Genomic DNA, 22,074 nt, shown 5'->3' with positions numbered 1-22,074 from the left:
TAATAATAATATTTTGAAAATAATAATTTTGCGAATATAAGCAAAACCAAGTTGAAACTTTGCAGTTTCAACTTGGTTTTGCTTATTTTTGCCCTCTAGTGACTACTTAAGTTAATGGCACACTTTCCCTCTCCGTGTTTTCAATTCGTATGCAGCCCATGATAATATAAGGGGGAATCGTATCCTACTTTTGAAAAATGACAAGTATTTTAAAAATTATACAGCAAGCGTTGCGTCAAGTTGTAAACTCGGGTGGCTTCGACAGAGTACTTGATAAGGTATGAGTTTTTATTAAAGACTGTACGGCACATAATATTAAGGAACGTTGGTCGACTGCTGTTTCAGACTTTTAGCGAATAAATGGATACTTTGTACTTTCAGGTAGGTCTGACAACAGGAAGCTTGCCAAAGTGTGTCTAAGAGCAGGAGATGGCGAATTAAAGTGATAAACTACAAACAGCATGGCGAGTTCTAAACCACAGTCAAGAAGACATTCACTCTAACGCAAACCACCAATAATTAGCTCGTTAGGGCAAGAAGTGGGAGGAGCCACGCTTGTTTATAAAGATTAACCCACTTTAGTTAGTTACCTTGCTGGCAAAATGCCAGGATTATTCCATTTGTGGAGAGTAGGAAGAGTCACATTGTATGCACGTGATTATACAAATGTGAATGGCATTATAAAAATGTACAAATGGATGAAATTACATCTGTATTAAAGAGAAAAAGAAGAAAATCTGTACATATTCAAGAAAACTGTATTCAGCATTATTGAACAGTTTGATAAAGAAGCGTTAAATGATAAATTGCGTATACTATCAAGCAAGCAAAAACAGCATGCTAGTGTAGTAACGATTTTCAGAATGATTCATAAGTATTCAAAGTCATGCAAAAGATAAACGTTCTCCAAGTTTTTTATTGACCAAGAAAGTTGAAAAAACTCCAAAAACCCCTTGACTAACTTCAAGATTTTTATATTTATGGCGAAAAAGCACCAACTGTATTACGTTATTCCCAGTAGAGAAAAGAAAAGTTAAAAAATTTAATTGGCAAAGAGAAACCTGAAATCAAGTTCTTAATGAGGTAGACATTTTTTTTTGGAAGAAATTTCAAAACAGAAGAAAAATTAATGGGAAGAAATGACATCAACTTAAAATATTTTTAATATGAAATAAGGTTCAAGTTTCATGATTCATAACGCATAATATCTATTTTCTAATTTTCAAAAGGTTTATTTCTTATCTTTAAATTTAAGCTTAAGTAGGTCACAGGCTTTTGCCATGCCAACAAAAAGAAAAAAAAGTGTTTCACCCCTTTGTAGGTATCCATCTGAGATTTTAATTTCTCAAACTCTTGGCCTTATTACTTATTCCAGTAATTAATGCTGCTAAATGCAAGGTCTTACACTTATTATTAATATTAGCTGTATGGTGCAAGGAATCCTGAGGCTTATGCTGCACCAGCGAAAAAAAAAATTCTCGAGTTACCCTAAGAGAGAGAGAGAGAGGTAGAAGGAATCGCCAAGAAAGAGAAGAATGATGATATCCAGCCCAGGACCCTGGGTGTGCTAATCCCATACTCACCAAATGTGAGCCCTTGGGGTTAAATTAAAAAGAGTGGAGGAGAAAAGGAATCTGGGAGATATGAAGTTTTCTAAACAGTATAAACAGGCAGCCAGGAAAGCCCATGCTGTCCTATCCATGATAGGACATCATTTGGAATAGTGTGTTCAGTTATGGAGACCTCATCTGAAAAAACACATTAAGCTTCTTGAAAAGGTCCAAAGACAGGCAACTTGAATGGTGAGTTTGGCAATAGGGCCATATGAGGAAAGATTCCGATTATGTGAGCTAGAGAGTTTGGCGACCAGGCACCTCAGAGGTGACTTGATTGAGGTCTACAAGGCTCTGAGAGGGGTTAGTAAGATGAATGAAGGTGGAATTCTCATTGTTATAAAACATTCCAGAACTAGGGTTCATAAATTTAAATTACAGGGGTTGACATTTATATTAGATTGTAGGAAGTTTCTTGTCACAAGCGAGTCATTGATTGCTGGAACAAGTTGCTCTCGCAGGTAATTGAGACTGACAGTTTGAATAAATTCAAAGGTAACTGGTTAGTTACCTGTGTGAGGAGGGAAGCATAAAATTTGTTTTCTTATCTACTTTTTTTTTTTTTTTTTTTTTTTTTTTTTTTTGCCAGTGCAGCAAAGCCTGTGGCTTCCTTGCCCTATATGGCGAATACTATTACTATTAACAACTCACTGGCTAAATAAATTGTGACAAACCAAGATATTTAACTTACTTCCCCATTTCAGATAATAGGAACAGCTGACGGGCATGCATAGGGGACTATCTTGCATGGGTAATATACTGATATATGGTAATATAATATTGTACAAACAAGTACTGTCACACAAGTACTACATAGTACTTGTAGTGTGATAGCAGGCCCAATGACAGGGTGGTGGGATTAAGGGTCTACCAGTACTTTGGCACACAATTTTTTTTAAGGGGTCCAGCTGAGACCTTAATATTTTATTTTTATAAAAATAAAAATATTTTTATTTTATTAATTTTTTATTGTATTGATTTATTATGTTAGAATTGACTTAATTCTTTTTAACATTTACATGTAGATGTGAAGGTTAAAAAGAATTTTAACCCTTTCCTGCACTTTGTACAAGGGCCTGTATTAGCTCAAATATAAGTACTTCCCTGTGTCGTACTACTTGTACGTAGTACTCACAATAAGTAATTAATGAAAACTGGAGCCAAGAGTGAAATGAAAGAAGGAACAGAAAGGATATAATGAAGTGGTTATTTTTGGATTGATTCAGATTTATTTGAATGTGTCTCACTGCTTGACACCGAAGGTCTTTATCGTTAATAAGATAGGGGGCAAATTCAATGAATTAACAAAATAAGTTGTCAAAAGGAAACAGCTTCTGAGGTCTGCTTAGTAAGGAGGTGAAGGTTAGTTTTATTCTGGAAGATTTTCTAGGAATTTTCCACGTCATGAATCTTTATGATTCTAGAGAAGTATTGGATGAAAATGTGAGAAAAGTGAATATTTTGTAAATGTTGCTTACTGCACCACTAGCTCTAGTGAGTTTATTGTTTAGTTTAAATGATTTGAGAAATTGAAGGAAAGATATTAGCTGTATTTGCTGGTGTGTAGCCTGTAACAGCGCTATGAGACCTGTCTCTTATGGAGGATATGTCTCTGATGCCTTTGTTTTCTTTATTAGTATTATTAGGCAACTGATTCAAGAAAGCAATCATATATATATATATATATATATCAGCCAAAAAAAAAAAAAAACTGGAAAAAAGATACTTTCTATATCATGTATGCAGCTATCTAATAATTTGTCTAGTTACTCCTTAAATTTATTTGCACTGTCTACATCCACACCATCAGATGGAAGTATGTTTCAACAATAAACTCCCACTGGCTGAAAGCAAGTTTCAGCACATCTTTCCTGAAACCATCTCTTCTTGATCTAAATTTCACTCCACATGTTTTGTCTGAGCAAGAGAAAGGATACCAGCAGCATTTAACTGACTTAATCCATTCAAACAGTTTAACACTTCAATCAGATGTCCTTGTAAGGGCCTTCAATCAGATGTCCTTGTAAGGGCCTTCAATCAGATCTCCTTGTAAGGGCTTTGGTTCTGTGATTTGCAGAACCAAAGCTTTTCTGGTAAGAGTATCCTTTTGTTCCCCTCACTAATTTTGTTGCCATTCTCTGCATCCATTCCAATAGATCAACGTTCCTCTTAAAAATTAGGCTTCCAGATTCAGCATTCAAGATGTGGCCTAACCATTGCCTCGTACAATGAGATAATCATCTTGTTTAAGTACTTAAAGTACTTAAACAAGATGATTAAGTCTCAAGTACTTAAATCACTTTTTTGTCCATGCTGGCAAAATTTCTGTATGTTATTGGCAGAACCTCCATACAGGCTGCTATCCTAGCAACCTGTCTAAACTATTGGATGGAATGGATAAGTGAAATTATTATTATTTTTTTTTTTAGCTAATGCTGTATAAGCTTGCTTTTTTGTATAATTTTCCATTACTAATACTTATCCATAAGTTCCAATCAATCTGCAAAGTTAAAATCCTTCATTAAAAAACATCCTGCTTTACTGGTCCACTATATTGTTGCTGGTATTGCTCAAAACATCAAAGGCAGATATTGTTGGGATATCAGAGACGTGGTGTCACACAGATATAAGGAATGCAGAACTGGAATTTGGGGAGTACAATGTGTATAGAAAGGATAGACAGGACAGGAGGGGAGGAGGGGTTATGCTATTAGTTAAAAAACACATAAAATCCAAGGAAGTGAAGCCAGTCGACATTGATGGACAGGGCAGTGTCGAGTCAGTTTGGTGTGACATAAGCATAGGTAAATCAAAATTGAGAGTAGGAGTGTGCTATAGGCCTAATGACTCTGATGAGTATAATAAGATACTGTACAGGGAAATAGAATGGGCAAGTAAATCAGAGAGTCTTATAATGGGGGATTTTAATTTCCCAGATATTGACTGGAATTTGTGGGTTGGTCACTCACACACTAGCAGGGCTTTTGTGGATTTATTGGATGATTGTTTTCTACACCAGCATGTTCGGGAGGCAACTAGAGGGAGTAATACTCTTGATCTGATTATCAGTAGTGATTCTTCATGCATTAGGAATCTGCAGATAAAGGAACCACTGGGTGGCAGTGATCACAGTGTGCTGAAGTGGGATTTACTCAAGGAGGTAACTACCATCAGAGGCAAAGGGAAGGGTTTTTGCTTTCGTAAAGGCGACTATGATGGGCTGAGACAGTATTTAAATTCTATACAGTGGGACCAACTGATGATGTTACCAACAGCAAATTCAAAATGGGAAGCATTCAAGGAACTAATCTTGGAAGCTACCAGGCTTTACATACCAACCAAGAAATATTGTTCAAGGTTCAGGCCTAAATGGTTGTCAGATGAACTAATGAGACATATGGCAGAGAAGAAAAATGCATGGGATACATACAAATTAATGGGTGACATGGAAGCCTATGATAGATATAAGTTGGTCTGTAACCAAGTCACAAAGGAGATTAGTCAGGCAAAGGCAGATTATGAGAAATCCTTGGCAAAGGACGCAAAAAAAACAGAAAAGAGTTCTTTACCTATTTAAACTCAAGAAGGAAAGGGATCAATCAGATTGGTCCACTGGATGTTGATGGTTCAACAGTTGAGGATCCTGCTCAGGTGGCTAACAATCTAAATGAGTATTTTGCATCTACATTCACACATGAGGAGTTATTCAGGAAGGGGAATGTCATAGGTGAAGTAAACATTGGCAGTGAGCTAGATTATTTTCTAATAACTGAGAGGAAAGTGGAGGAGAAATTGCTGAGGATAAACATAAAAAAGGCACCAGGGGTGGATGGGATCTATCCAGTTATATTAAAGGAGGCAGCAAAGGAAGTAAACAAACCCCTAGCCATAATTATGAGAGCTTCTTTGGACTCAGGGGAGGTACCCATGGACTGGAGATGTGCAAATGTAACCCCAATTCACAAAGGAGGATCAAAGGCTGACACAAGTAATTATAGACCTGTTAGTTTAACTTCGGTTCCAGGAAAATTAATGGAGGCACTGGTTAAAGAAGCACTGCAGGATCATCTGGACAAGAATTCAGTTATAGCTCAGACACAGCATGGTTTTGTTAAGGGCAGGTCTTGTCTGACCAATTTGATTGGATACTATGATGTAGTCACAAAAGAACTGGATGCAGGGAATAACTTTGATATTATATATTTGGATCTTAGAAAGGCTTTTGATACTGTTGCGCATGGAAGACTGCTGCACAAATTGGAGAAGTGTGGCATTGGAGGCAAATTGCTGCTATGGATAAAGGGATGGTTGAGTGGCAGAAGACAGAGTGGTAATCAATGGACACTGCTCAACGTGGACTAATGTTATTAGTGGAGTTCCTCAGGGTTCAGTGTTGGGTCCATTGTTGTTTTCTGTATTTATAAATGATATTGATGATGGTGTATCAGGCTTAATGTCCAAGTTTGCAGACGATACCATGGTTGGCAGGGTTGTTAAGGACACTACTGATACTATGCTGCTGCAACAGGATCTGGAAAGGTTGAGCAGATGGGCTGAGAGGTGGCAAATGAAGTTTAACATTGACAAATGTAAAGTACTACATATGGGAAACAGTAACCCCAGATCAACGTATCAACTCTGTGGTACTACGCTGACAGTGGTAGAGAATGAAAAGGACCTGGGGGTAATTGTGCAGGCAGATATGAAGTTCTCTGAGCAGTGCAGACGAGCTGCAAGAGTAGCTCATGGTGTCTTGTCAATGATATACAGGAATTTTTCTAGCAGGGATAAGGATGTGATTATTCCCTTGTATAAGGCATTGGTCAGGCCACACCTTGAGTACTGTATACAGGTCTGGAGGCCTCATTTCAAGAAGGATGTAGAGCTGCTCGAATGAGTACAGAGAAGGGCAACAAGATTAGTGAATGGAATAAAGGGTTGCTCTTACGAAGAAAGGCTTAAGTTTTGCAAATTACAGAGCCTGGAGACTAGGCATCGGCGGGGTGATCTGATAGAGGTGTATAAGGCTTTGAATGGCTTGAGCATGCTCAATGCCGATGGGATTCTTCCTCTTGCTCAGAATAATCACCTGAGAGGGCATAAATTCAAATTGAGGAAGGACGGATGTCGGATAGATGTGCGGAAATTGCCTTTAGCCAGCGGGCAGTTGGTTTGTGGAATAGACTCCCATCGCTTGTTGTTGAAGTTGATAGCCTAAATAAATTTAAGGCTCAGCTGGACAGGTATTTCGAACGAACGGAGGGGTGAAATGGGAGTAGTGGTTGTTTTTTTTGTTTTTTTTGGCTGATGCTGAATAAGCTTGCTTTCTTGCATCATATGCCTCTACTAATGCTAATGCTAATATCTGTCTGTATGGTTGTTAATTATACTCATCACAGTCATTTGGCCTATAACACACTCATACCCTCATTTTTGCTTTCACAGTGCTTATGTCACACCAGACTGATTTGGTATTGCACTTTCCACCAATGTCAACTTGTGCATGGCTTAGATTCCATGTACAGGGGGGTCCCCAGTATCCGAGTCCCTGCAGTTACGAGGATTTGAAAATTGAAGAATTAAACAGTCTTCTCTATTAATGAACGTTACTTATTCGAGGTCATGCAATACATGGGCAACTCGTTATGAAGGATGAGCACTATATGAGATACAGATGAAATGATGCTTTTCACACGACTATCATAATTTTTCTTTAAGAGTTGTCTGTGGTGTATCTTCACTGATGTTATATAGATATAGAATCCTAAACTCTTAAAATATTATGCCTAGTTGCATTTAGTTTTATTTAAATAATAAACATGAAAATTGGTCCCCGTTTTAAGTGGAATTTTCTGGAACCAATTATCCTCGGATAATAAGGATTCCCAGTACTTCTCTACTAAGAGTCTAACTGCTGTTTCTCTTAGTCATTTCTATATACATTGTACTTGCTGTATTCAAATTCTGCACCTTCTGTCTCAGTGCAATCATGTTTCCAATATCCCTATTCTGTCTGTATTTGATGACTACTTCAAATTTATCTGTTTTTTTGCTATACTCCTAACATTAGTATACAAGCAAGTAGTGTAAGCATGCCTGTGTTTTCTCTTAGTATTTCTAACACAGCCCACATATTTGCATGTCCCATGAGGACCCCTGCAGGCCTTGTAATCCCAGACGTTGTTTTCCAGGCTGCTGCATTTTCCAATAGAAGTAGTGCAAGAATTGCTTACACCTTTGCCTGCAGCTGCTGATAATCTGTTTAGTCTTTGTATCTCCCCAAGCTAGCAGTTTTCTGACCCACCTAACACTGCCTTGATAGCAGTAAATATTCTTACACCCCCTTCTATTTAAGTGTATCCAAATCCCTGTAAAAATAGTCTCTTCTGTTAACAAGCACAAGCCATGCTGAAGAAAATTCTACCCCATGAACCTTGCACAGTCTCTTTAGGTTCAGATTGATTGACAGGGCTTTTGTTGTTTATTCCCACTTATTATGTGTCTGCAGAATTGAAGATACTGCCAAATTTAGTCTTAAGTCAGTATTGACTTTTCTCACTTTGTTGTTTGAAGAACTCATTTACAGATGGATACATGCAGGTATGAAGGAATTCACATTTCCAGATAACCTGTGAATGTTTCTTCACTGGTACCAAGGTGCACTACAAAAGCACTGCCACCACCAGCCTGCATTGTTGACATCCTTGAATTCACACTATATTCTAGTCCTCTCATCAGAATGAAACAGCAGGAACTTGGCTTTGTCAGACCAAGCAGTCTTTTTCTAGTATTCCAGTGTTGGTGTTCCTGAGTCCACTGTAACTATACCTTCTTGTTTTTTGTGACAGGAGTAGAGCCCTCTTCTGTAGTCAGCTGCAATACCCCATCTGTGACAAGGTATGATAAGCTGCATATTCTGAAATACCTTGTTTTGTTACCACTGATGTTTGGAGTCCATTGTTGTACTGGGTTGTTATTTAAACCCTGCACACCCTTTCTGTTACCCTGCACCAGCCCTGTCAGCCTCCATTGGTCTCTTGCTTCATTTAACTGTTTCTGATCACAGGATTGCTATTGGTTATTTGGTTATTGAAGCAATCTTGCTAACCCAAGGCACAGTACAGAGTCGTATTGTACCTCAGCAGGGTTGTGGTTTCCAAGATACGTATACCGATACATCTAGTACTGACAGCCATGCCATGTCATGTTTGGAGTCATTTAAATCTTTTGTCTGGTCTATTTTCACACTAAATTGCATTAGCATTAGTAGAGGCATATGATGCAAGAAAGCAAGCTTATTCAGCATCAGCCAAAAAAAAAAAAAAACAACCACTACTCCCATTTCACCCCTCCGTTCGTTCGAAATACCTGTCCAGCTGAGCCTTAAATTTGTTTAGGCTATCAACTTCAACAACAAGCGATGGGAGTCTATTCCACAAACCAACTGCCCGCTGGCTAAAGGCAAATTTACGCACATCTATCCGCCATCCGTCCTTCCTCAATTTGAATTTATGCCCTCTCAGGTGATTATTCTGAGCAAGAGGAAGAATCCCATCGGCATTGAGCATGCTCAAGCCATTCAAAGCCTTATACACCTCTATCAGATCACCTCGCCGATGCCTAGTCTCCAGGCTCTGTAATTTGCAAAACTTAAGCCTTTCTTCGTAAGAGCAACCCTTTGTTCCATTCACTAATCTTGTTGCCCTTCTCTGTACTCGTTCCAGCAGCTCTACATCCTTCTTGAAATGAGGCCTCCAGACCTGTATACAGTACTCAAGGTGTGGCCTGACCAATGCCTTATACAAGGGAATAATCACATCCCTGTCCCTGCTAGAAAAATTCCTGTATATCATTGACAAGACACCATGAGCTACTCTTGCAGCTCGTCTGCACTGCTCAGAGAACTTCATATCTGCCTGCATACATAAAGTATCCCTTTGATGGTAATTACCTCAGTAATTTTGTTGCATATGCATTTCTTGATCACTGTTTTTTCTGACATGCAAATTTTGACCAATGGCCTGAAGTGATGCCCTGAATAATCACAAATAGATTTAAAGGCTTTTAATTTTTGTTACTAAATATAGAGTTATCCCCATTGATAAAAAGTTTTCATGCTTCACTTGTATATTTTGGTTGTAGGCTTATTATTTTTGCTGTAATCAGGAAATACATGCACAGTAGAGTTGCAATACCCCATCACAATGAGTGAGAAACATGCATTTGATTTTCAGTGATTCATCATATGGCATGAGTGATTTGGACATTTTGCTTCAGGAAGACATGGCAAAGTTTCTCATAGGTGCATATGACACAGCAAGCACCACACAGTAGCGACATATACTCTATATTTGGTTCAATTAAAAAAAAGAAGGAAACTGCCAATTACAGTAACAAATTGTTCAGAAAGAAAGCTTAATTGTATACGAAACAGTAGTTCTCTGGAATCGTGGATGGTACAGACCGTCGCAATGTTTACCAATAGCTGAATGGTTGTGCAAGTGCTTTGAGACCATATTGTGCTTTGTGTGTTATGTGGGGTGAAAAATCTTGACTAGCTCCTTCCACCTGAAATCAACTAACTGCTTTCCCAACTGAAGAGGTCTCCAATGGGATTTAAATCCAGACTTCTCTCATGTGGCAGAAATGGTGAAAACACTATACTCATAGCTGATAATACATGATGTCTGGTGTGGTGAATTTGTCAATTTGCACAGTCAATTATACAATTTTTTTTTTGCTGATGTTGTATAAACTTGCTTTCTTGCATCATTTTCCACTACAAATACTAATTAAAAAGAAATTTACCTGCAGTTTATTCTGTAGTACCCTTTCAATCTTGGAAACACATCATGCATTAAAAACCACTCCTAATTTAATAATTATAAATGCATTATAAATTATTAAACTGGAAGAGATTTTTAATGCACAAAGTGTTTAAATTGAAGAAGTACCACAGAATAAATTGCAGGTAATTTTTTTTAAAATGTAAAATCAGCAGACTGTAGAAAAATCAGCAGACTTTCACATAATATATAATAAGTAGCATTGGAACTTGTTTCCACTAGAAATTTGGTGTACTAAATAACTGTTTGAACATAAACTATTTTCAGCTTCAAGTACTGTCAGCTGGATCAGGAAGGTGTGTTTGTGAGATGAATGTAGAACACGAGCATCAGAACAGAGGTGGCTTTCTTCATGGAGGGCTTGCAGCATTATTGATCGATTCTGTTTCTACCATGGCCTTGATGACCACAGGGCAAGCAGAGCCTGGTGTCAGTGTTGATATGAATATCACGTACGTGTGTTATTTTTAAATTTGAGTCGATGAATATTTTACATACTTTTATTTAGCCAATCAACATAATATTATTATGTTGTGTAAAATTTTTAGTTATTTTAAAGCTGTTTGGGAACTTTTATTATAGAAAAATGTCATACTTATATCAGTGAACTGCACAACAAGGGCTGATAGTGATGAAAATGATCACTTGTAACTTTTTTTTTTTTTCCTCCCCCAAATTACTTTTACTTTTTCATATAATGATGAGTAACATTCAAAAACAAACATTTATCTGGTATCTGTGAAGGACAACCCAAAGATGTGTTATAATTTATTATTAAAAGTTGTTTTTCATTAATATAGAGGCCAATTTTGATTGAACATTGGTATTAATATCACATACAAGATAGGAGTCATCTGTACTGGGTCACTTGCACTTCTATTCACTGAGAAAAGTTATACATGGTGAGTGGGATCAGCAAAAAATGGTATTCAGCATATCACGTTGACCTTTAGATGTAGGCTCCTAGGAAGTTTTGATAAACACATGTGGAGTAAAATATTTTAATAAATCATTGTGCTCCCATATCTTTTGTTTTTAACAAAACTGTTATCGGTCTCCTACCTTCATTAAATTTGCTTAGTTTATTTACTTCTTTTTTATCTCATTTAATTATATTTCCATTTAATTAAATTTTATATTTAATTCTATTTTACCCTATTTCACTTGGGTAATTTTATCTAATTATGACTAAATGAGTCATAATTATGAGTTATTTCAATTAAGAGATCACTACAATTTAATAAACCACTGTTACTCTGCGATAATCACCGTTATAAAAAGCATCCCATTTCAGAACCAGTACTAGAATTTCATACTCAAGGGACTGATATAGGTTCTGGAACATGCTTTATAAAAGGTAACTATTGCAGCGTGACAATGATTTAAGTTTGTTCAAAATTTGTGGAACCCCTAGATATTTGTTGTTTGTGATTTGGTTTTTAGGAGCATTAGCAACTAAGGCCATATTGCTCCGGGAATATGCGGTGGTCATTCCCTTGACCTTTCCGCATCCTCCTTATTTGGTGGTGACGGGCTCTAACCCCGGTCTAATCAAGAAGCGTATGCTACGCACTGCTGCTCCTGCCCACCTGGCTACGGAGACGCCCCTAGATATTGGCACCCTAGGTAATTAAGTGCTGGGTGCCAGTTGGTGGTGATTAGAGATGATTAAGGCAGTCTACTTCCCATAGCACGATGCTTATTTTTGTATTATAAATTCTTCACAGAATTAAAATTAATTATTTCACACATTATAATGGAATACTGTATGCAATAATTAATTATATTATTGGTCTATGATTCGTTAGGAATATATTTTAGTGATGGTAGCTGGGGGGGTTAATTTAAAACTGATAGAACTTGTATTCAGGTCTTAAATACATCAAAATTTGGCCAAATACAATTTTATAAGTCATATACTCAGCTTGTATCTTCATGCCTATGAGACCATTAGTAACCTTGGGTGTATCCCTCCAGTTACAAGATCCATAATACTATGAATACCTAGTATGGTGGAAATGTAGCATTCACACCCCCCACCGAGGAATGGCTGAGCCTCTCTCTAATATCAAGTTACAGATGAGTATCATCACCCTGTGTAATGCACTTTGTTGCTTAGTGGAAGCTTGAAGTGATGAAGACCACATTGTCTCTAAAAAGCTCTGGCTTTTCTTCATCCCTTCATGTAGTACAAGTTGTCTTTTGAGATGACAAGAATCATGGCAAATCCATTATTACTCTCATTTCAAGGGGTACAGGTTTAAATTGTTTTCACTGGACTGAACCTGTTGGTGATGCTCTAGGAAATATCCAGATCAGCTAGTGTATAAACTTGCTCCTTAACTGAAAGGAGTCAATGTTTATGTGGGGGCACTGCTGAGTCCACATTAGATTAAGGGGTGGGATATATATCTTTCCATGTGCAGTGGCATATCTAAAAATTCCACTACTCCATATAGCATTTCCCAACAACTTTTACCTCATTTGAATTACTGCATAACAGAAACAAAATTATCTGTGAAAAGAACTAAACCTCTCGAACTTTTTAATTCATTTGTCTCAGTTATAATCTCGGTAATGTCCATTTAATCTACAATCTTTAAAGTCCCACAATTTCTGACAATCTAAATTATCAGTTTCCTCTACTACCATTCATTTTATTTGCTCTAAGATTTTTCTCTTTAAAGGTAGTACTAATTTATATATTCACTTTAATATGCCTTGTCAGAGACTTAGCATTAGCAAAGGCACATGATGCAAGAAAGCAAACTTATATAGCATCAGCCAGGAAAAAAAACCAACCTCCCCCTTATTTCACCCATCAACTCGCTCCAAATGTTTGTCAAGTTCTGCCTAGAATGTATTTAAACTATCAACTTCTACGACAGATGGAAGTTTGTTCCACCAATCAATCAACTACCCGCTGGCTAAAGGCAAACTTCCGCACATCTATCTTACAACCGTCTTTCCTCAATTTGAATTTATGCCCTCTCAGGCGATTATTCTGAGCCAGAGGAAGAATCCTCTGGCTCAGAATAAGCATCAGCATTGAGCATGCTCAAACCATTCAAACCTTTATACACCTCAATCAGATCACCTCGCAGGTGCCTAGTCTCCGGACGCTGTAATTTGCAAAACTTAAGCCTTTCTTTGTAAGAGCAACCCTTTGTTCCATTCACTAACCTTGTTGCCCTTCTCTGTACTTGTTCCAACAGCTCTACTTCCTTCTTGAAATGAGGCCTCCAGACCTGTATACAGTATTCAAGGTGTGGCCTCACCATTGTCTTATACAAGGGAATAATCACCTCCTTATCCCTGCTAGAAAAATTCCTGTATATCATTGACATCATGAGCTACTCTTGCAGACTGTCTGCACTGCTCAGAAAACTTCATATCTGCCTGCAAAATTACCCCCAGGTCCTTTTCATTCTCTACCACTGTCAGTGTGGTACCACAGAGTTGATACATTACTCTGGGATCACTGCTTCCCATATGTAGTACTTATGTCAATGTTAAACTTCATTTGCCACCTCTCAGCCCATCTGTTCAGCTTTTCTAGATCCTGTTGCCGCAGTGTACTGTCATTAGTGTCATTAACAACCCTGCCAACCTTCGTATCATCTGCAGACTTGGACATTAAGCCTGATATACCGTCCTCAATATCATTTATCAATACAGAAAACAACAATGGACCCAACACTGAACCTTGAGGGACTCCACTAATAACATTAGTCCACGAAGAGCAGTGTCCATTGATTACCACTCTGTCTTCTCCCACTCAACCACCCCTTTATCCATAGCAGCAATTTGCCTCCAGTGTCACACTTCTCCAATTTGTACAGCAGTCTTTCATGTGCAACAGTATCAAAGGCTTTTCTAAGATCCAAATATATGATAATAAAGTTATTCTTTGCATCCAGTTCCTTTCTGATTATATCATAATATCCAATCAAATTAGTCAGACAAGACTTCCCCTTAAACCCATGCTGTGTCTGAGCTATAACTGAAGTCTTGTCTAGATGATCCTGCAATGCTTCTTTAACCAGTGCCTCCATTAATTTCCCTGGAACAGAAGTTAAACAGGTCTGTAATTACCCCTCTCCCCCTTTGTGGATTGGGGTCACATTTGCACATCTCCAGTCCATGGGTACCTCTTCTGATTCCAGGGAAGCTCTCATAATTATGGCTAAGGGTTTGCTTACTTCCTCTGCTGCCTCCTTTAATATAACTAGATAGATTCCATCCACCCCAGGTGCCTTTCTTGTGTTTATCTTCAACAATTTCTCCTCCACTTTACTCTGTTATTACAAGATTATTTAGCTTATTGCCAGAGTTGAATACACCTCTGGCATTCCCCTCCCTGAATAACTCCTCATGTGTGAATGTCGATACAACATATTCATTCAGTTTGTTAGCTACCTGAGCAGGATCATCAACAGTTGAACCATCAATATCAAGTGGACCAATCTAATTCATCCCCTTCCTTCTAGAGTTTACATAAGTAAAGAACTCTTTGCATCCTTTGCCAAAGATTTCTCATAATCTGCCTTCGCCTGCCTAACCTCCTTTGTAACTTGGTTACAGACCAGCTTATCATAGGCTTCTGTGTCACATGTTAATTTATATGTATCCCATGCATTTTTCTTCTCTGTCACATGTCTAATTAGTTCATCTGACATCCATTTAGGCCTAAATCTTGAACAATATTTCTTTGTTGGTATGAAAAGCCTAGTAGCTTCCAAGATTAATTCTTTGAATACTTCCCATTTTGAATTTGCTGTTGGTAACATCATCAGTTGGTTCCACCGTATAGAATTTTTAAATACTGTCTCAGACCACTGTAGTCATCTTTACGAAAATAAAAATCCTTCCCTTTACCCTTGATGGTAGTTGCCTCTTTGAGCACACTGCGATCACTGCCACCTAGTGGTTCATTTATCTGCTGATTCTTGATGCATAAAGAATCATTACTGATAATCAGATCAAGAGTATTACTACCTCTAGTGGCCTCCCGAACATGCTCATGTAGAAAACAATCATCCAATAAATCCACAAAAGCCTTGCTCATTATACTCATCAGGCGTATAACTCACTCCCATTCTCAATTCTGATTTCCCAGTGCTTATGTCACACCAAACAGACTCAACATTGCACTGTCACCAACATCAATTGGATGCACTTCGTTAGATTTTGTGTGTTTAAAATCGTAGTATAATCTTTTCATTTTAATCTGCTCTGATTAAAAATTTCTGTATCCCATTCTGTTAAATTCATTTGCTACCACCATTGCTCTCCAAATTCAACAAATCACGTAAACATTTTTTTTTTTCTTTTGTTTGATACTTTTTTGTCACAGTAACAGTAACATAATTTTCACTGTTAGGGTTAATATTCATACAGCTAGAAAACTGAATCACAGATTATGCCAAAGCTTTTTTGGTATTATTATTAATAACCTTATGTAATTTGTTCATTTATCTACTAGAAAATGCTAACAATCAAAAACCAGCCATCCCAAGATGCCTGGTTTCCAACCTCTGTAATCCACATCCTTGTAGTCTCTCCTCTAGACGTAAGATACCCAGATTAAAATATGCAAATTAAAATCAAGACCATATGCTTCTAGATAAAAAAAAAAAAAAAAGTGCACGTCGATAACTGCAGCACTAGTACATTGGCTGCCCAAAACCATCGACACTGAAAACTCCATCCACTTCGGGACTGTATCAGAATATAAAAGGATTTCACTTTGTTTCATAGACCTAACACTCCTCACAGTACAAAGTTAATTCACAATTGGCTTGTATCCAAATCTCAGTCTTCATTGCTTATGTGCACTAAAGTTCACAATTACAATTGTTTACAGACTGTAAAGTGTAAATTAAACATGGTGCGTAATCAAATAATGATTTACAAAATTAACATTATTATGCTACATTAAAGGAATTTTTGCAAACTACAATAGGCAATGCTAAAGATTATCACATTTTTCTGTAAAATGGTTATATGTATTCTAATATAGTTTAATTAATTTCATTTTTTGTCTTTTGAATTTTTTTTTTTTTTAATTTTCAAAATCTTATAATTCGGTATTTAATTTGTTGTCTTGCTTTTTAATTTTAGTTAGTAGACATCACATTACATATTTGCATTTTGGCCTGTCAGTTGTCTTCAGTCAACATCCAAGTAGTCAGGAGTAAGAATGCAGTAGCACATGCTCTTTGAGTGAACTGTGGTTCAAGCTTGTGACTAGTAAATACAATTTTTTAATGATTTTATTCATGATTTATTGTAAACTCCTCTGACCTGGTGGTCATGCCAGAGTATAAACAAGAACATGGAAATTTACATTTCATTTTTTCAGTTTGAGTTGTTTTCTATTATTTAACACTTATTTTCTGTTATATTATATTTGTCTTGATCACTCGCGTAGGACATCCATGGTTCTTTTGCTGTTAGCAAGCCATGACAGAAATTCAAATTTTTATAAGGCCAATGGTCTTCTCTATAACTGAATTATAGAGGTTACTGTGGTTCCCCCCACCAAACTTTACTGTCCATTGGGTTAAGTTCAGTGTGTGTGTGGGGGGGGGGGAGTTCTTTACTTGTTTCTGGCAGAAATTGCACTTTTTTTTAGCAGGAAGGGGAGTGCCGCTCTGCTTTTTTTTTTTGCTAGTTTTTTTTTTTTTTTTTTTTTTTAATTTAATTTTGGGCACCTCTTCAGCATTATGTTGCAGTCTGCAGTAATTCCTCTAATGTGGTATGATAGTTGTAAATGTGAACAGGTTATTAATAAATCCAAACTCAATTTTGAAAAATACAAGAGCAGGAAACAAGAACTAAATTTAAATTAAATTTACTTGCTCTTGAAAGAGAATGGAATCCACCTCAATCATTAACCTAGACATTGTGCTATAGGCATTGGGTTTACCATAAAAAATAAAATAAAAAAAACTACATCATGTTCAGGACCTGAGCACACTGTGTAATTGATAGTTCAGGAGTTACAGAGGATTAGAAGGGATCTTGGTTTACATGGATTTCTTTCTTTTGTGTTCTGTTAAATGTTAGATTCTGGTATTAAAATACAATAATAGACACAATACAGTTATCCAAACTCCCAAATATACCTACATGGTATATGTGGAATACTGTCTGAATAAGAAATGCTGCAAACATCACATACAATAAGTGCAGGGGTGAATTATGCAGAAGAAACTAAGTAATGTCTATAATGAATTTATAGAATTGATGTCTAGAATGAATTTATTCAGCAAGAAATAATTCAAATTGTTCACTTTTCGTTGCCACCTTTATTTCAATATTTTATAAACAACTGTAGAAAATACATTTTTTTTTCATATTAAAAACATATTTATAATTAATTCTTGGAAATAAAACACCTCTGCAGCACTTTAGACATGTTTTTTCTCCTCTGTTTCTTGGGAGATTTGAATATTATGTCGCTTATCTTTGACTGTCTGAGCAAAATGTTGATCAACAAATTCATATGCTTCAATTATTGCATGGCAGACAGATTTCCATGACTTGAAGTGAGAGAGCATAACTAAATATACTGCCACAAGGAGCATGTGCATCAATAAATGGATGTGAGAGATGTATGCTAATTTGAAATTCATGTTTTTCAACATGTGCATATAATTATTGAGAATAGGCTTAACTTGTTCTGGCATTTTTACTCTTTGTGTAACAACTAACAAAGACTTAGAATTTTCAATGAAAAAAAAAAAAAAAAAAAAAAATCAAAGTAATCTTTTGTTGAAAAGTATCAAGAGTTTTAGCTCTGTGGGCTGAGTAAACAAAGAACATGACATTGCCAAAGGTTGTGCGGGGTCTTAAAGTTCTGTGTGCCTAACCTGGAATTAAAAACAAGTGGTGCTTTTGTAGTGTCCTGCCTGATTTATGCTCTGAAACTTACAAATTAGCATTAGTAGAGGAACACAATGCAAGAAAGCAAGCTTATGCAGCATCAGCCAAAAAAAAAAAAAAAAACAGCTCAAATTTCACCCCTCCATTCATTCCAAACACCTGTCCAGCTCAGCCTTAAATTTTTTAGGCTATCAACTTCCACAACAAAAGATGGAAGTCTGTTCCACCAATCAACTACCTGCTGGCTAAAGCCAAACTTCCACACATCTATTCTACAACTGTCTTTCCTCAATTTGAATTTATGCCCTCTCAGGTGATTATTTTAATTTGAATTTATGCCCTCTCAGGTGATTATTTTAATTTGAATTTATGCCGATTCAGGTGATGAATCCCATCAGCATTGACTGATGCTTTATACACCTCAATCAGATCACCTCACAGGGGCCTAGTCTCCAAACATTGTAATCTTCAAGCCTTTCTTCATAAGAGCAACCCTTTGTTCCATTCACTAAACTTGTTGCCCTTCTCTGTACTCATTCCAACAGCTCTACATCCTTCTTAAAATGAGGCCTCCAGATCTGTATACAGTATTCAAGGTGTTGCCTGACCATTGCCTTATACAAGGGGATAATCACCTCCTTATCCCTGCTAGAAAAATTCCTGTATATCATTCACAAGACACCACGAGCTCTTGGAGACTGTCTGCACTGCTTAGAAAACTCTGCCTGAACAATTACCCCCAGGTCCTTTTCATTCTCTACCACTGTAAGTGTAGTACCACAGAGTTGATACGTTACTCTGGGGTTACTGCTTCCCATATGTAGTACTTTACATTTGTCGATGTTAAACTTCATTTGCCACCGCTCAGCCCATCTGCTCAACTTTTCTAGATCCTGTTGCAGCAGCATACTGTTATTAACAACTCTGCCAACCTTCATATCGTCTGCAAACTTGGATATTAAGCCTGATATACCATTATCAATATCATTAATAAATACAGAAAACAGCAGTGGACCCAACACTGAACCCTGGGGGACTCTACTAATAACATTAGTCCATGAAGAGCAGTGTCCATTGATTACCACTCTGTCTTCTCCCACTCAACCATCCCTTCATCCATAGCAGCAATTTGTCTCCAATGCTGCACTGCTCCAATTTGTGCAGCAGTATAAAAAGACTTTCTAAGATCCAAATATATGATATCAAAGTTATTCCCTGCATCCAGCTGTTTTGTGACCACATCATAGTATCCAATCAAATTGGTCAGACAAGACTTCCCCTTAACAATCCCATGCTGTGTCCGAGCTATAACGGAAGTTTTGTCTAGGTGATCCTGCAGTGCTTCTTTAATCAGTGCCTCCATTAATTTCCCTGGAACAGAAGTTAAACTAACAGGTCTATAATTACTTGTGTGAGCATTTGATACTCCTTTGTGAATTGGGGTTGCATTTGCACATCTCCTGCCCATGGATACCTCCCCTGATTCCAAGGAAGCTCATAATTATGGCTAAGGGTTTACTTACTTCCTTTGCTGCCTCCTTTAATATAACTGGATAGATCCATCCATCCCAGGTGCCTTTCTTATGTTTATCTTCAACAATTTTTCCTTCACTTTCCTCTCAGTTATTACAAAATAGTCTAACTCACTGCCGGAGTTTAGTTCACCTCTGGCATCCCCCCCCCCCCCTGAATAACTCCTCATGTGTGACTGTAGTGCAAAATACCCATTTAGTTTGTTAGCCACCTGAGCAGGATCAACAACAGTTGAACAATCAATATCCAGTGGGCCAATCTGATTCATCCTCTTCCTTCTAGAGTTTGCATAAATAAAGAACTCTTTGCTGTTTTTCTTTGCATCCTTTGCCAAAGATTTCTCCTAACCTGCCTTTGCCTGACTAACCTCCTTTGTGACTTGGTTACAGACCAGCTTATATCTATCGTAGGCTTCCATATCACTCATTAATTTATATGTATACCATGCATTTTTCTTCTCTGCCATATGTCTCATTAGTTCATCTGACATCCATTTAGGCCTAAACCTTGAACAATATTTCTCAGTTGGTATGTAAAGCCTAGTAGCTTCCAAGATAAATTCTTTGAATGCTTCCCATTTTGAATTTGCCGTTGGTAACATCATCAGTTGGTCCCACTGTATAGAATTTAAATACTGTCTCAGACCTCTGTAGTCACCTTTATGAAAGCAGAAACCCTTCCCTTAACCCTTGATGGTAGTTACCTCTTGAGTAAATCCCACTTCAGCATACTGTGATCACTGCCACCTAGTGATTCCTTTATCTGCAGATTCTTAATGCATGAAGAATCGCTACTGATAATCAGATCAAGAGTGTTACTCCCTCTAGTTGCTTCCTGAACATGCTGATATAGAAAACAATCATCCAATAAATCCATAAAAGCCTTGTTAGTGTGTGAGTGACCAACCCACAAATTCTAGTAGTCAATATCTGGGAAATTAAAATCCTCCATTATAAGACTCTCTGATTTACTGGCCCACTTTATTTCCCTGTACAGGTTCTTATTATACTCATCAGAGTCATTAGGCCTATAACTCACTCCCACTCTCAATTTTGATTTCTCAGTGTTTATGTCACACCAAACTGACTCAACACTGCACTGTCTAGTGATGCAACTGGCTGTGCCTCCTTGGATTTTGTGTTTCTTAACTAATAGCATAACCCCTCTTCCTTGCTATCCTTTTTTGTACACATTGCACTCCCCAAATTCCAGTTCTTTATTTCTTATATCTGTGTGACACCACATCTCTGATATCCAAACAGTATCAGCCTTTGATGTTTTTACCAACACCTCAAACTCAAAGTTATTTACCAAACTCCTAGCATTGGTCATATTCTGATATCATATACATCATTTTAATTAAACTGCACATTAATTATATCAGAATGTATGTCAAATTTCATTTTTTAAATAAAATAATTAATTAAATTACATAGTTTTAACAACTTTTGGATAGCGGCATATTTGTAGAGGCAGAGGTTTCTCATACTGACTGCAATAGAAAAGGCAATATGCACTTTCATTATGGTTGATATTCAAACTTTACAAAATTTTGCTGTAGACATGTATTGGAAGACTACTGTTTGCCTCAAACTTCATATTTTAGATATCATTTTAATTTTTGATTTAATAATAACATGCAAATTATTTTTTGCCTTGTATAAATGTCTAATGACAGTTTATTAATGACTAATATCTTATCATAATATGTCTATGGATGTTGCTTGCAAAGATGTTCACTTATCATAGTTTTTAAAACATTACAGGTTTGTAAGTGCTGCAAAAGTTGGTGATAAAATACTTATAGAAGCTGATACCTTATCATGTAGAAAAAATTTGGCATTCTTATCTGTGAACATAATAAATGCACACACAAAAGGACTTGTAGCTCAAGGGAGGCATACAAAATTTGTTGGAAAACGTGCTTCATCTGAAGTTAATCTCAAAGAAAATACTGTAAAATAAACTCAATCTTAAATTTCTCAGGGTATTACTTATAAAATCAATAGTGTTATTATCTCCTTACTCTGTGATATTTTATAAAATATGAAAAATAAACCAGGTGTACAGTAATAGTGACTTTATTTTCACTAATATGGTTTCTCTTAATTTGTATAAACTTCTTTTATAAAATAAAATATCATGGGAAGCAGTTCTCAAACAAGTGGTTTTACTTTCATTCAAATATCACA

General features: G+C 36.9%; 1 protein-coding gene across 1 annotated transcript; it reads left to right on the top strand.

The window, feature by feature from the left end:
• The first annotated feature begins 84 nt into the window (after positions 1-84).
• Positions 85-21,939, top strand: LOC150087574 (acyl-coenzyme A thioesterase 13-like). Its single transcript, XM_090372139.1, has 3 exons — positions 85-278; positions 10,727-10,911; positions 21,649-21,939. The coding sequence occupies exons 1-3, from the start codon at positions 198-200 to the stop codon at positions 21,845-21,847; spliced, it is 465 nt and encodes a 154-aa protein (XP_090228265.1). The 5' UTR covers positions 85-197; the 3' UTR covers positions 21,848-21,939.
• The last annotated feature ends 135 nt before the right edge of the window (positions 21,940-22,074 follow it).

This window comes from Mastigoproctus giganteus, chromosome 4 (genome assembly GCF_048544385.1).
Source record: "Mastigoproctus giganteus isolate SK-2022 chromosome 4, ASM4854438v1, whole genome shotgun sequence".
NCBI lineage: Eukaryota > Metazoa > Arthropoda > Arachnida > Uropygi > Thelyphonidae > Mastigoproctus > Mastigoproctus giganteus.
The sequence above is the reverse complement of the archived record's forward strand: the minus strand, read 5'-3'. Positions and strand labels throughout refer to the sequence as shown.

Coding starts and splice junctions, on each gene's coding strand:
- LOC150087574 (XM_090372139.1), top strand. CDS start 198: ATGACAAGTATTTTAAAAATTATACAGCAAGCGTTGCGTCAAGTTGTA. Junction 279..10,726: donor TCGACAGAGTACTTGATAAG/GTATGAGTTTTT, acceptor AACTATTTTCAG/CTTCAAGTACTGTCAGCTGG. Junction 10,912..21,648: donor AGTGTTGATATGAATATCAC/GTACGTGTGTTA, acceptor AAAACATTACAG/GTTTGTAAGTGCTGCAAAAG.